The sequence below is a fragment of the Heteronotia binoei genome, chromosome 1, assembly GCF_032191835.1.
Source record: "Heteronotia binoei isolate CCM8104 ecotype False Entrance Well chromosome 1, APGP_CSIRO_Hbin_v1, whole genome shotgun sequence".
NCBI lineage: Eukaryota > Metazoa > Chordata > Lepidosauria > Squamata > Gekkonidae > Heteronotia > Heteronotia binoei.
Genome location: NC_083223.1, coordinates 65,944,952 through 65,961,572, shown reverse-complemented (window position 1 = coordinate 65,961,572; position 16,621 = coordinate 65,944,952). Strand labels below are relative to the sequence as shown.

General features: G+C 44.1%; 1 protein-coding gene across 1 annotated transcript in view; it reads left to right on the top strand.

Annotated features, from left to right (window-relative positions):
- The window catches only part of LOC132569386 (protein eyes shut homolog), a 631,754-nt gene that overhangs the window by 270,997 nt on the left and 344,136 nt on the right, over positions 1-16,621 (top strand). Inside the window, exon 7 of the mRNA XM_060235420.1 lies at positions 235-347. Coding sequence (XP_060091403.1) covers positions 235-347 — 113 coding nt within the window. The remainder of the gene's footprint in view (positions 1-234; positions 348-16,621) is intronic.

Here is a 16,621-nt window from a genome sequence, read left to right as displayed (position 1 = left end):
GTATAGTGTTTTCTGTGTTCAAAAAGCTTTCATGTAAGTGTTCAAAGAAAGCCTTGTAAGAATGCTATTCAAGAATTCTGTTATACAGTGCTGTAACCTGATTGCAGTTCAGCTGATGTCTAGAATCAGGCCAAATTCCCCCAGGCAGGAAAGTGTGTGATTTAAGGATTGTTTGTTCTATGTATCACAACTATGATAGAAATCTAACTCTTTTGATCCCCCTATCCCCTTTAGGTGATAGAACCTGTCTACAATTTTACAGGCTGTATAGAAGTCACAAAAATCAATAATCTGGGACCTTTCACCTTTTCTAATGCGGTGGACAAAAACAATATTGACAGCTGCAGGTAAATCACCTTTTGTGTCTTTTCAAATCAAAAGAAACTGATCCTTTAGATTTTCTTCTGTCTAGAAACTCTGTTTCATTTTCAACCAGGTTTGAAACGTGTGAAGAAGAATGGTTTTCACATTCTTTTTTTTTTACTTTTTGCTTCATGTTGCTTTATTCTCCTCCGTTTGTGGAGGGAAAATTTTTTTGGTAGAATAGTCCAATTAAGCCTGACAATTTACATATGCTGGGATTTTGCCCAGTGGCAGCTCAGGCATTGTAGCAAGAAAATACAAGATAATGTTGGAGAGGGAGAGAGAGATACTGCTATGTATTTCTCAACATTGCAGAAGAATTTCCATTAATGTGGTGTGTGAAATGCAGAAAGGCTTGGTGCTGTACTTAAATCATACAAATGTCAGGAAATGCTTGAATTTAGAGTACACACAAAATATTCTATGTTCCTCTGCATTGCTGTGACTCTCTGTTACTTAAGCATCCATTAGACGATGCTACTTATTTTCAAGAACAAGTGTAAGCAACACAGATATGCAAAAATCTCTTCCCTCCTTCCTGACCCACTTGGAAACCATGTATGTTTTGTATATGTTCCTGTTGAAAAATTCAAAAGTCTCAAAGAGTTTGTGGGGAATGCTAATTATAACAAATCGATGAAGTGCATGCCAGCTCTCCCATTCCCAAGTGAAAACACGTTGGGTGCTTTCACACGGCAACCATTTGCAAGTGAATTTTACCATTCTTACACAGTAAAAATCCAGTTGCAAAGCAGGTTATTTAGTGGGTGTGGATGCACCCTTTGTCTTTGCAAAGAAGTGCATAACCCAGCTACAGAGAAGCTTACTTGTGGGGCCTCTTGTTAGTTGGCAATCAAAAGCTGTGGCCACAGTTTTCTGCCAGGAATTATGGGGCGTATAGGGTTTGTGAGTGTTTCCTATTTCCATTCTGGCATCAAAGAAAATAATAAATCCCATAATCCCTGGAAGGAAGTGAATCCCTGGCAGTTACTAAAAAGATTTACAAGAGGCCTCTTCTGGTTCTTCTAAAAAAACAACAACAACACCTTCTTCTTCCTGCTTTGTCCCCCTCCCATATACTCCTTAGTAAAGGTAAGATTGTGTTGCTTGGGAAAGAACAGAGGTGGCTAGCCGGAGGGTAAAAGGGAAAACCTGTTTCAAGTTTAATCCAACTCCGTTGGAATCCTGGTCTGACTTTAAAACCAGGTGAACTCATATTCCAGGTTTCCTCAATTTGAAATTCATCATCATCGCTTGCTATAACTAAGACCCTTTCATGGAAACCATCGTGCTGGCATAGTTGAAATTAGCTAAACTGCGTGTGGGGAACTAGTTCCTACATGGTTCAATACCTGCATGGTTTCATTTGCAAACTGAACTTATTTATTAGATCTCATTCGAAAGGGAGACATGTTCCAATTCTGTATTAGCAATTTCACAGGCCATTAGCAATTGCACTGACCATGGAACTCATACCATTAAATTACAATCCTAGCAGCAGCTGAGTGGCAAACCTGGTTCTTTTGTACAGCCACCATGGTTATAGTGTATTCGTGGCTTGAAGCAGGATTGTCACCTTTGTTTCTCGCAAAGCTCTTGCGCCTTTGACAGTAAAACAAAACAAAACCCAGTCAATTTTTATACCATGGATATGCATTGAATGGAAAGTTCCATTAGATTTCTGCCTGTTATGCAGCTGTTAAAGTTATGTAGCTTTATGGAATAACAGGTCACAACAAGGGATGTAAAGAAATTTCATGACTACCGTGGGTTGATTCAAAATGTGAGTTTCATTTACAGATTCCCTATGCTTGGTGTGAAAATCTAGCTCCAATTTTCTGATACCATTAGATAGAACAAATGTCATCAAAACTGATGTCTGTTGTTTAGGGTTTTGCTGTTAAAAACATCTGTAACCATGTTGTGAATTAGTGTGCCAAATCATGTAATATGCCATTTGCTTATTACCACTCATTTCTTAAGTCAGTGGGTATTAAATGTTAGGTAATCATCCCCCTATAAGTCTATTAAGTATTCATTAAACCTCAGAGAAGGTGATCCCTCCCAGCTGAGGTGCGTGAGGGAAAGGAAACTGGAGGTTCTGAGTTTACAGGAGCCAGAAAGAGAGAGGTAGACCCAGACTGCTGCAAGTAACTTGGGCTGCAGGAATTCTCTGCTTGCCTCTGGGGATCTATGTGAAGCAGACCCAGTTGCACAGTGGGGAACCCACAAGAACTTGCAGAGGGCCTCTCTCTTTCTCCTATATCCCTCTTCTCATATTATTTTTTTTCTTTTATTGGTAGTTAATATCCCTTTCCAACTTCCTTTTCTCTTTCCCACCAACCAAAATTTTATCTGCTCCCATCTCCTGCTACGTTTATTATTTATTTACTTCATTTATACCCCACCTCTCTCCACAGTGGGGACCACAAGCATCTTACATCATTCTCTTTTCCTGCATTTTATCCTCACAAAAACCCTGTGAGGTAGGTTAGATTGAGAGTGTGACTGGCCCAAGGTCACCTGGTGAGCACCATAGCAGAGTAGGGATTTGAACATGGATCTCCCAGATCCTAGTGTGTAACTGCTAAACAACATTGGCTTTTATGGCATGGCTGATGTTGAACAGTAGCAAACAGCCAGACCTACTTGAGTCATGCAGCTTGGATGACACCGGCAACAAGTGGCTGATGCTTACAGGCCCTAATGAGTCCTCCCTCAAAGGTACGGTTGCCAAGTCCAAATCAAGAAATATCTGGGAACTTTGGGGGTAGAGCCAGGAGACTTTGGGGGTGGAGCCAGGAGACATTGGAGCGGAGCCAGGAACAAGGGTGTGACAAGCATAATTGAACTTCAAGGGAGTTCTGGTCATCACATTTAAAGGGACCAGACATCTTTTAAATCCCTTCCCTCTATAGGAAATAATGAAGAATAGGGGCACCTTCTTTTGGGGCTCATAGAATTGGACCGCCTGGTCCAATATTTTTGAAACTTGGGGGGTATTTTGGGGAGAGGTACTGGATGCACTCTCACAAGGTCTGCTGTTGCTAACCCTTCCCCATGAAGTACTTCCTGCTCCAAATTAAAGACACACACACATTTTAAAACTATACCTGTTTGCAGGTCCTGCGCAAGATCTAGAGGTACAGGGTGGCTATGGGGGAGGAGTTTCCCCCGCCGGCCAGCTGGCTGGGGAAAGCCTATAAAACCGGAAATCCCCTGCTGGGACCTGGGGATTGGGAAGCCTAAGGGGACGGAAAGGGGCAAAGAGAAGCTGCTGCGATTGGGGCTGGGTGGGAGGGGAAGGGAAGTGAAGGGGCAAGGAGAAGCTGCTGTGATCAGGGCTGGGTGGGAGAGGAAGGGAAGGGGCAAGGAGAAGCTGCTGTGATGGTGCTGGGTGGGAGGGGAAGGGAAGGAGCGAGGAGAAGCTGCTGTGATCAGGGCTGGGTGGGAGGGGGAGGGAAGGGGCAAGGAGAAACTGCTGCAATGGGGCTGGGTGGGAAGGGAAGGGGCGAGGAGAAGCTGATGCGATGGGGCTGGGTGGGAAGGGAAGGGGCGAGGAGAAGCTGTTGCGATGGGCTGGGTGGGAAGGGAAGGGGCGAGGAGAAGCTGCTGCAATCTGGGCTGAGTGGGAAGGGAAGGGAAGGGGCGAGGAGAAGCTGCTGCGATGGGGCTGGGGGGGAAAGGAAGGTCCGCCATTTTTCCCCTGCTTCTGGATTTTTGCGAGCGGGGGAGGAGGCTGCAAATCGGGGGGTTCCCCATCTGGGGCGGGGGATTGGGAAGCCTACTCAAAGGCCCAAACATGCCTGGAAAGAGCTCTGTCTTTTACTGACAGAAATGTAGGCTTGGAGGCTGGTAGTGCTGTTGTGATTACTTAGCGATGGCCATAAGGCTGCCAGGTCCAATGTCTGCACTGACAAGGAGTGGGAAGGAACTTTCTGGGAGTGGGGCAAAGTGACACAATGTTTTGACATCACATGAAGTGATGTCACTGCATTGGGGACATTGCATGATGACATTCTCATTTTGGGGCAAAACTCTATGGTAAAATTGGCATCAAACCATAATGTTTTGCCCCAAAATCAGAGTATCACCATGCAATGTCCCCAATGTGATGATGCATCAGAGATGTGTGGTGATGTCACTGTTTGGGGCGGGGTTCCCCCCCCCAAAAAAAAGCAGAAATCCCCCTGCTCCAAATTGGGGAAGGGTAACCCTAAATGGCCACAATGGCCTCTGATTGGTTTGTTTATATAAAATGTGCTGCTGCTTCTGTGGTGGTTTTTTATCCCATGATGTTTTTCTCCCATATTTTTCTGAGCTTTTCTCACATTCACGACACATTCAACAGTTATAAACAAGTATAAAAAAAAACTATGAAAGAACCAGGAAAACCAGAAACTTTACTAAAGAAACTATATTTAAAAATTCTCAATTACCCCAAGAAGCAAAAGGAACAAAAAATGTTCATATTTACATATCACAAGCAGATAAAAAAATCACAGTTGCAGCAAGCAAATAAAAAATTAAAATGGATGGTAGATATTTACCTCACATGTGAAACAAAGCATCCAACCCCAACCCCAACCCCCACTCAAGTAAGTGCATTATCTGTAGGTTTGGTTTTTTTTAAAGAAATCACATTAAGTTTAAAGTTAATTTAAAAAATTTAAAGAAGAAATTTTCACTAACATTTGGTTTTCCAGTAATGCTGCACTTGGACAATTGTCCATTAACTTTTACAGGTATATGTGAAGGCCAGCTTTAAGTTAATTATTGAAGTCAGCATGCAGACCTATTGTACAACTATTATTCCGTTTACTCTACGATCCGTGTCTTACAATACAGTCTCCTTCATATGTCACCCCATGACACTGTTTCTATCACTTGATTTCTCTTCTACATTTGAACAAATACTGTAATTGTGTTTGGAATTCAGTAAATGCCAAACAGTTCTTTTAAGCATTTCAATAGCAGGCCTTGGATGGTTTAATGGAGATTCTAAAAGTTTCCAAAAGTGTCAGCAATTTGTTTTGAAAAGAAGAACATTGCTCTGCATTCAGCAAGTGAGGCCTTTTATATTTCTCCAGTTCTAATATCCTCATTTTTTTTATGGTTCCAACTTTATCACCAGTGAAATTGGGTCTGCATGGTTCAATGTTAACTGCCTTTCTGTGGGCTTAAGCCCATACAGGGCAGAATGGAAAATGAATGCAATTGTTGACTTTTGCATTTGTGTATGACATTTAGCTTGCAGTAAGTAGATAAACAAAAAAATTAGAGTGGGCAGTTTATATTACCCAAGCCTCTATTGATGTACAATGTAATATTTTAGGGTTGCCACAGTTTTTGTAGCCATGTTTTTTTGTACTTTTTAACACTCTATGGTTATTTTATTTATTTATTTATTTATTTATTTGGGATTTGTATCCCGCCCTTCCCACAAGTGGCTCAGGGCGGCTTCCAACAACTAATCAACATAAATTTAACAATTTTAAATATAAAACAATTAAATAATTAACATTTAACATTAAAACCAGTAACATTCACTTCATAAAACAATACAGCTTAAAACCAATAACATGTCATTTTATATAAACAGATGGCTGGCCAGTTACGTCAAGTTTTATCCCACCTAGGTGTAGGTGTTACAGTAAGTATGTATAATTTGAATTCTATTTCAGCATTGGAGGGAAATAGCGCCTATTGAATTTTCACTGTCATGTATTTATTAGAGAAGTCTTATCTGCATCTTTACCTGGATAGCCCAGGTAAGCTTGATCTGTGAGGGCAACTAGCACCATATATGTCCCATGGTCAGGGTGGAAACCAGACTGCAATGGGTCATGGATGGATCTGCCTTCCAAGAAAGCCTGCAGTTTTTCAGCCACCACTCTCTAAACTACCTTACTCAGAAACAATGAATTTGAAACTGGGCAGTAGTTGGCCAGGACCATAGGATCCAGTGATGGTTTCTTTAAAAGCAGATGAACCCACTGCCTCCTTTAGCCCCCCTGGGAAGGTCCCAGAGAAAGGGACATTGATAATTTCTTCCAGGGGGACCTGAATTCCTTCCCTGCAGGCTTTGACCAGCCAGGAAGGACATAGGTCAAGAAGGCAAGTGGTTGGCTTCACAGCTGTCAGGATGAAATGTTCCAATGATGAACCTGAAGATGAGCAAGAGGCTTCCAGTTCCCTCACAGTATCAACTGTGGCCAAGAGGTCCTGGTGAGCAATAAGACTGTGTCTGCAAAATATGTTTCAAATACCTAGGGATCCCAATCCCCCGGTCCCAGCAGGGGATCCCCTGATTTGAGGAGGGCTTCCCTGCCGCTGGCAAGTGGGGGAAATCCCACCCCAAAATGACGTTTTTCAGCCATTTTTGGTAAAACTGGAAGTAGCCCGAAAAACCAGAAGTGCTGCCTCAGAGCAGCCATTTGAGTAGGGAAGCACAAAAGGCCACTCAAATGGCTGCTAGTAACTTGAGTGGTCCCTTTTGCTTCCCCAGGGAAACAAAAAGGACAACTCAAATGGCTGTAAACCTTCAGTGATCCTGCTCACTGAGCAGGCTTGCAGCCAGTTTAGGCTAACAGCTATCCCTTTTCAGGGATCAGTTTTTCTCCTCCCCCCCCCATTGGAAAGGGGGAGGAGGAGCAAAATTGGCCATGAAATGGCTGGCAGCCATTTAAGTGGTCCGTTTTCATCCCCCTAAATACCACTCAAATGGCTGCCAGCCATTTCCTGTTTGGATTTCTTCTGATTTTACCAGAAGTGGTCGAAAACAATATTTGCATCTCCACCCACCTACCAAAACATCCCCCCAAAGGCCTCCACTAGAAAGGTAAGGCAACCCTAGTGAGTGAATGTGTGTGTGTGTGTGTGTGTGTGTGTGAGAGAGAGAGAGAGAGAGAGCAGGCAGCTATTGGGGAATGAGGAAATGACTGTATTCTGGAGAACTGTGCTGCTGTATTTTTATTTCTTTATATTAGGGAATGGGAAAGTATCCCAGCCACACCCCCAGAGTCTCCCAGCCACACCCCCAAAGCCCCTAGGTATTTTCTTAATTAGACTTGACAACCCTACAAATGCTTCACAGCCATCCTACTACTCTCTCAGCTTGACTTCGCGAACGAAGATTTAAGAAATGTGCAATAGTCCACGTCTGCTGCAGGCTCGCTGGTGGCTGACAAGACCAATGCAGGACAGGCAGGTCCAGCCACAGTGGCTGCAGGGAAAAGTCTGATTTGGGGTTGGTGCTGTACCAGTACGATTCTTCCTCAATCTCCTTTTGTCTTCAAGACCAGCTATGCGGGCGTTCTCAAAGGAAGAGACACCCTTGTGGATGGTGTGCCTCCATGCTTTGCGATCTGAGGCTAGGTCAGACCAATGGTGATGGTTAATGCAACAGGTACCAAGGGATTTCTTCAAGGAGTCCTTGAACCTCTTCTTTAGTGCCCCTCTATTTCGATGGCCGGTGGAAAGTTCACCATACAGGGCAATCTTAGGAAGGTGGTGGTTTTCCATCCTGGAGATATGCCCTGCCCAGCGCAGCTGCATCTTCAACAGCAATGCCTCGATGCTTGTAACCTCCGCCCTCTTGAGGACTTCAGTGTTGGTCACAAAGTCACTCCAGTGGATGTTGAGGATGGTGCGAAGGCAGCGCTGATGAAAGCGCTCAAGGAGTTGCAGATGATGACCCACGATTCGGAGCCGTAGATGAGGGTTGTCATCACAACCGCTTTGTAAACATTGATCTTTGTGCCTTTTTTCAGATGCTTGTTGCTCCACACTCTTTTATGCAGTTGGCCAAATGCACGGTTTGCCTTTGCCAGTCTATTGTCAATCTCCTTGTGGATCTTGGCATCTGAGGAGATGATGCACCCCAGGTAGCTGAACTGCTGGACTGTCTTCAAAACTGATTCACCCACAGTGATGCAAGGAGGGTGATAATCTTCCTGGGGTGCAGGCTGGTGGAGAACTTCTGTCTTCTTCAGACTAACTTCTAGGCCGAATAGCTTGGCAGCCTCTGCAAAGCAGGACGTCATATGCTGCAGAGCTGATACCGAGTGGGAGACAAGTGCAGCATCATCAGCAAACAGTAGCTCTCGGATAAGTTTTTCCATTGTCTTGGAGTGGGCCTTTAGTCGCCTCAGGTTGAACAGGCTGCCATCGGTGCGATAGCGGATGTAGACACCATCGTCATCATCTAGATCTACTACAGCTCTTTGAAGCATCATGCTAAAGAAGATCGTAAAGAGAGTTGGCGCGAGAACACAGCCTTGCTTTACACCTGTGCCTATTGGGAAGGGCTCCGAGAGATCGTTGCAGTGTCTAACTTGGCCTCGCTAGTCTTCATGTAGCTGGATGACCATACTGAGGAACCTTGGGAGGCATCCTAAACATTCCAAGATTTGCCACAGGCTGTTCCTGCTAACGGTATCAAAAGCTTTGGTAAGATCAACAAAAGTCACATATAGACCCTTGTTCTGTTCCCTGCATTTCTCTTGGAGCTGCCTGAGAACAAATACCATGTCGGTGGTGCTCCTGTTAACTCTGAAGCCACACTGGCTCTCTGGGAGGAGTTCTTCTGCAATGGTGGGCACCAGTCTGTTCAGGAGTATTCTAGCAAGGATTTTGCCTGCGATGGAGAGCAGGGTTATCCCCCGGTAGTTGGAGCAATCTGACTTTTCCCCTTTGTTCTTATATAGAGTAATGATGATTGCATCGCGAAAGTCCTGTGGTAGTTTGCCTTGTTCCCAGCAGGTGACAAGTACTTTGTGAAGTGTGCTATGTAGTACTATGCCCCCATGCTTCCAGATCTCTAGTGGGATTCCATCAAGTCCCGCTGCCTTGCCACTTTTCAGTTGTTTGATGGCTTTAACAGTCTCTTCTAGGGTGGGGATCTCATCCAACTCTGTTTTCACTGGTTGAAGTGGGGTGAGGTGGATTGCTGAATCTTGAACCACGCGATTGGCACTGAAGAGAACCTGAAAATACTCCAACCACCGGTTCAGTATGGATGCCTTGTCTGTGAGGAGCACTTGGCCGTCTGCACTATGCAAGGGACTCTGAGCCTGATATGATGGACCATATACTGCCTTCAGGGCTTCGTAGAACCCTCTTAAATCACCAGTGTCTGCACACAGCTGGGTTCTCTCTGCAAGCTTGGTCCACCACTCGTTCTGGATGTCTCGAAGCTTGCGCTGGAGGTTGCTACATACAGCACAAAAGGTTGCTTTTTTCTCGGGACAGGAGGGCTGAGCAAGATGTGCTTTGTAGGCAGATCTCTTTTTTGTCAGTAATTCTTGGATCTCTTGATTGTTCTCATCAAACCAGTCCTTGTTCTTCCTTGTGGAGAACCCCAGGACTTCTTCAGAGGTCAACAGGATGGTAGTTTTTAGGTGTTCCCAGAGTGCTTTTGGAGAAGGATCTGTGAGGCAACTGGGGTCCTCAATTCTTGTCTGGAGTTTTGCCTGGAAGTCAGCTCTAACTTCAGTTGACTGAAGGCTGCCAACCTGAAACTTCCTCCGGGGGATACCGCCTCTCCTGGGTGTAGATTTAAAGTGAAGACTGAGATTGCAGCGTACAAGACGATGATCCATATGACATTCTGCACTGGGCATTACTCGGGTGTGTAAGACATCTCGAAGGTCTCTCTGGCGCACCAGAATGTAGTCAATAAGGTGCCAATGCTTGGACCGTGGGTGCATCCAGGTTGTCTTTAAACTGTTCTTCTGCTGGAAGATAATGTTGGTAATGGTGAGCTGATGCTCCGTGCAGAATTCTAGCAGGAGGCGCCCATTATCATTGCAGTTGCCAATGCCGTGTTTGCCAAGTACTCCTTTCCAGGCTTCCGAGTCTTTACCTACTCTGGCATTGAAGTCGCCAAGGATGATCACCTTGTCCTCTGTAGGGGTCTTCCGTACGAGGTAGCGTAGATCAGCATAGAACTTGTTCTTTTCTGCAGAATCTGCTTGAAGGGTTGGGGCATACACACTGAAGAGTGTTGCGTGCTGCTTGTTTTGAAGAGGGAGGCGCATAGACATGATGTGATCTGAGTGACCTGTTGGCAGGTTTTCGAGTTTAGAGGCAATGGAATTCCTGACCATGAAGCCAACGCCAGAAAGGCGGCTCTCAGCCTTTGACTTACCCGACCAGTAGAGGGTATAGCCAGCACCTTGTTCTTGAAGACTACCTTCCTCAGGGAAACGGACCTCACTGAGAGCTGCTATGTCGTTATTCAACCTGAGAAGTTCGTGGGCAACTAGAGCAGAGCGTCGTTCAGGGCGACCACTGTCTACTGTGTCAAGCATGGTTCTGATGTTCCAACACGCAAGCTTTAGTCTTTGCACACTTTGTGAGGCAGGTGCATGCCTTTTCTTTGTTGTTATTTTTCGACCGCAAGTAAGGATGCCCGTTGACCGCGGCTAGCCAACTGGGGGGGGGGGGAGGAGACGAACTTTGTTTAGGCCACCTTTTCTAGGCCCCTCTCCATATGGAGCAAGCAGTGTTGTCCCTAAATAAGGCTGCTTGGTGGTTCAGGGTGCTGCCGAAAAATGCTTTCGTCTCCGGGTCAGCATCAGGCGACCAATACCCTGAACCGCCTACATGCAGGATCGGGACTGCGGCTTCCAGTGGCATCTTCCACCTGCCGTTTCGCCCCTTGCCCATCGCTGCAGGACTTGGTATGTTGTGGGTTGTGGATGTGGATACCCTTCAGGCCTGCGCAGAGGAATTTTTAGGTGAAGCGTAGTGTGCGCAGTACTGGCTCCACCCTTTCACCATGGGGTCATCTGCCATGGCCCAGTAAGCCGGGATGCCAGCAGCGAGTCCTCCAGGTGGTAGATGTTACATTACCGAGCTCTGTCTGCCCAGGCTTGATGTTAGAGTTTTCCTTCTCTTGGCTGGCGAGGTTGGTGAGCCCAGCCTGCCCATCCGGTTATACCGCCGGACATTCGGTCGCACCATGATGTGGCAAACTCTGTGAAAACGTGGGGGACCAGCGAGAAGGTGTTGCCATGGATGCAGTAATGTAGGAGAGGCCATTGCAGTGACCATCTGCCAGGCATAGCCAGACAGTGACCACGCAGCGCTCACTACACCAGGAAAGGAGAGGCGATGTATTGCGCATGCACTTTCCCTGGGGGGGGGGGCAGGACACCTGGAGGGAGCCCACCCCCCACCCCCCCATCCTACTACTACTAACTGATCATAAGGGCTGAAATGACAAAGGAGTGCATTGGTTTGTCTTCAGATAGAAATAAAAAAGAAATGAAAGAGAAATGCTTATTTTAACAGAGAGAAAAAGAGAATAAGAGGAATTAGCAACTATATATTAAAAAGTGAAACTTAAAAAAAAATTCCCCTCCCTATAACTGTCATTAGATTACCCAACCATAAATTTCTATTTAGATTTCTATTTATAAAAAATATGGAACATAGGGGATAAGGTTATAGCGTGTAAATACAAACAAAGCCAAAGATTAATTATGAGTGGTGTATGAGTTTCTTAGCTAGAAATGTAGAACAGGCCTGCACCAGAAGTTCTTTATTTTCTTTGAGAAGGGTGGGGGTTTGACAACTGTGTATTTCAGGTGTCAAAATATATTATGACAAAAATGTAAACTTTGACAATGTTCACTGTAAAAAAAACACCTGGTAGCTGTCATTGGGTCCCATTTCTGTTGCTGCTTTTGTGTCATTTTTTCTCATTGCTGCATTATTTTCTTCCATATTTAAACACTTGGATGATTCCTTCATACAAGAAGGCGTCATATACCAACTTGCCAATCAGATGTGGGTATGTTATAAAAATCACTGCAGGCAAATGAAGCCAATTCATATTCAGAACTATGTTCCCTGAATCAACTCTATAAACTAAGCCAGACCTTGACTTTTTTTTTTCTTTGGGAGCCATTCCAAAAATTTAGGCACCAGGCTCATATCTCAGCCTTTGGGACTTTATTGAATCCAACAGCGGGAGCACTGGTGCAGGACGGGGACAGACCTAGAGTCAGGTGACCTGCTTACTGCCCAATGAATGCCCATACCCATTCCCCCAGCCCACCTGCTGGGAGAAAACTGTAGAGTGGCAAGCCCCGGGATCCACCTGGGCACTGGCTGCTGGGTGATTCCCTTTCCACCTGATGGTGAGCCAGCAGGCAACCCTTGAGTTGAGCATGCCACGTTTTGGCTCCACCTCCAAGAACCCATAAAAGAGTCCCTAAATGAGGGAGGAAGGTGCACAGGCACTGTCTCTCCTCCACAAATGAATCCATCCCAGTGCCCAAACCACCCAAAGCCATGATGAATGTGAACAAAAACACCTTAACATCCAAAAGCAAAGGGAGGGAGGGTGACAGAACCAAAAAGAAAGACTAGTTGTGAACACAGAGAACTAAAGTTTTACTATAGGAGCTCTTGCTCTCTTTGTTTGTGTCCCATGACTCATGAAACATTCTATACTTGTGCTTCTCAATATTGTAGTGATATAATTATCTAAGCATGTAAAGTGATTATAATTGGGTTACATTTATTTTTTTAAAAAAAACTGAATTTTTTTTTTCGGTATTCAGCCTTCTCTATATATTCACCACCCTCATCTCTTTGGCCTCTGGCTTCTCTCAGATTTTTCCCAGTTTATACTATCACTGTGATGAGTTCTAGTGATCTGACTACTCTCCAGCTTGTTTGAATCAAAGGAAACCAGCATTCATGAACCCTACCCCCATTTTAAGGTACAGGTTTGTGAGTATATTTTAAACTTATGAATATTAAAGTGGTTTGGAATTTACTCAAATATGTTCTGCCATTTCTATAACTAGACTGTTTGGATTTCTAAATATCAAAAGGCAAGCTGATGCGTGCGCCGCATTTAGAGAGCCTTAAAAAACAAATTCTATATGCAGTTCATTAACTTTTGGAAGACTGTTTGCTCTACTTCTTTAAAAAAAAAATCTGTTCAACTGACTGCATATTTTCCACATTTTATATCAGAGACCAGTACAAATTACACACACAGTGTTTAAGGATATGGGATCCTAAGCTAGAGGACTGCCATATTTACATGCATTTAGTTCTGCTGCATGCCTAAAAATCCCAGCGATAACGTTGAATATGTACAGACCATTGGCAGCTAGATGGTGCTGTCTAGCCAGCAGGAGATTCCTGTCTGGCCTGCAGGTACAGCGTGGCTCTCAGTGCCACATGAATTCCTCCCACTCCCCCCTTTATGCATGTCAGCAGCTTTCTCCTGCATGGAGTCAAGAAATCTGTGTGTCACATTCAGTGTGACCAACAACAGTGGCTTCAGCAGACTTTTACAGACCTCACTGACACTAGCTGTGTTCATATGTAAAAGTGAATGCACGTGAGGGTGGCCCATTTGGGACTGGGAGATCCTTGGAAAACTGGGGATAGATCCTGGAAGGGATGGGGTTTGGGAAGGGGAGGGATTTCAGCAGTGTTGAATGCCATAGAGTCCATCCTCCAAAGCAACCATTTTCTCCAGGGAAATTGATCTCTGCCTCTGTAGATCAGTTCCCCTTCTGGGAGATCTCCATGTCCTAGGTGGCAGCTGACAAGCCTAACACACCTGCAGGTTGCGTGTATTGCATATATATGTTTGTAAGAATGAGCCAACACGTCTCTTATAGAATAAAAACTGGTTAAATGGCAGGAAGCAAAGAGTAAGAATCAATGGCCAGTTCTCACAATGGAGAGAAGTAAACAGTGGGGTCCCACAAGGGTCAATATCCAAGCTGGTACTATTTAATTTATTCATAAATGATCTTGGACTAGGGTGAGTAGTATAATAGCCAAGTTTGCAGATGACACAAAATTATCCTGGATGGTGAAAATTGAGGCTGACGCTGAAGAATTTCGAGAGGACCTGCACAAATTGAGTGAGTGGGTGACAATGCAGAAAATGAAGTTCAGTGTTGGGAAGCATAAGGGGATACACATTGGGATAAAAAAATCCCAACTTCAAGTACAGGCTAGCAGGGTCTGAGCTTGCTGAGAGGAGAAAAGATCTTGGGATCATGGTAGATACTTCAATGGAAGTGTCAACCCAGTATGCTGCAGTAGTGAAAAAGGCAAACTCTATGTTACTGATTATCAGGAAAGGGACTGAGAATACAGCGGCTGATATTGTAATACCCTTGTATAGATCTGTGGTACAGCCTCATTTGGGATACTATGTATACTTTCTGGTTACTGTGTCTCCAAAAGAACATTGCAGAGCTGGGAAAATTACAAAATTACAAAATTCTTCTTCACTGGTACCAACCATGTGTGAGGCAGCCTCCTTTTTAAACTTTCTGAAGCAAGTAGTGTATGTCCTGTGGAGGCTGCCACCCTCCTGTATCTTCAAAACAGCTGAACTTGAAAAAGGTATTTTGAGGGGGGGGGGGATGTTTTCTAAGAGGATGAAAATACAATATCCAAGTCTGCCCTTTGTTTACATAATCTAGAAATGAAGCTGTGATTCAAATGGTAGGTCAAAATAGGGTCCACTTGATTAACCACTGATCCACAATGTGGTGGAAAGTGCCATCAAGTCATAGCTCACTTATGGCAACATAGTAGGGTTTTCAAAGTAGGAGACTTTCAGAAGTGGTTTGTCATTGTTGTTTGTCAAGCTGTTAAGACTTGGATATGCCAGCTAACTTTCCTCACTTTCCAAGGTTGCTGAAGATCAGCAAAGTTCCACCACTAGATTTATTTGCCCTCCTTTAGGCCCTGTTTCTGGGGAGGGCAGCGTTTGTGAAGGGGAGAACCTCAACATGGTTATAATGTCATATAGTCATCCACACTCAAAAGCAGCATTTTCTTCAGGAGATTGGATCTCTATTGTTGGGAGCTCAGTTGTAATTCCAGAAGATCTCAAGGCCCCACCTGGAGGTTGGCAGCCCTAAACTGCATGCTTCACTTTCTGTAATTTGCAATTTCTCAGCTTAGATTAGTTGTTTCACTTTCTATAATTTTTAGTTTCTCACCTTAGATTTCCCCATTAGCTTATTTATGTGTGCACGGATGAAAACTGCTCTGACCTGGATGGCCAAATCTCATCAGCTCTCAGAAGCTAAGGAGGGTTGGCCCTGGGACCTCAATGGGAGATCACCAAGGAAGTCTAGGGTCATTACAATGGCAATTAGTGTTTGTGTTGTAAACCCTACTGTATCACCATAAATTGGCTGTGACTTGACAACATTTCCACCACCAGAAGAAAACTGTTTTTGTTGTTTGTTCTCTGGTTTCTGAGGGGCTTTCCAAGTAATTCCCTCATGTCCTGAGAGCTTGAAGTGTTCTCCACTAGAAAAGAGAAAGTGGGAGGATTGTAAACTTTTCCCCATTTCATGTGAGATGATATGCTACGTTCAAAAGAACTGTGGGCTGGCTTTCATCAGCCTCTTAAGATATTTAAAATCTCTAGTCAATGGCTAGATCTCTTAAAAGGTGTTTAGTGCCCAACGGGCTGAGCTGCCCATATGAAGTCTGACATGAAAACGCCTAATGGATCTGGAACAACAAAAACAGAGCTAGGTAACTTTCAATTCATAATTTTACAGCCATTTAAAGGTTATTTAAAAGCAAATTATTTCAAAGGTTATTTAAAAGGGAATTATTTTTAAGAGTGAACTATATGGCAATTTGTAAACAAACTGTATGTTTTACTTATAAAGGATTTTTTTTTCTATTTAAGAAAAATAAAATCTTTGCCTAAGCCCTCAAGTGTCTTCTTTTTGACTTGTTGCTAAATTCTCTTTCACACCAGTGATTGCCCCTTGTTCCCTCTGCAGGGCCTGATAATTGCCACTTCCCTCCAGTTTTATCCTCAGTGTTTGAGTTGGCCTTTTTAGTTTTCCTCATCTTTTTATTACATTTGTTTCCAGCGTGTTCTTTTCTCTGCAGCTGATCCACTCCTGTGCAATTTCTGATCTGCCTTTGTGTCTGTGCCCCCACCCCTTTTATTATCCTTTGTTTGGTTGGCAACCCCATTGAAATGATGCATTGCAATGATAAGGTTGAAAATTGCAGCAGGCATGACCCTACCTTTCTATTTGAAATGTTCAGAACCACTGTGAGTTATTTAAATCTCCAACGCTATCTTTTTAATGAAGTTCTTGGTGAAATGGCTTGGATATTAAACAAATCCCTTTGCTTAAAAAAAGGGAGACAAGTTGTGCTTATAAGTACAATTTCTAGCTTGTTTATGAACAGCGTTGCTTGATCAGCACACCACAAATAAAACCCA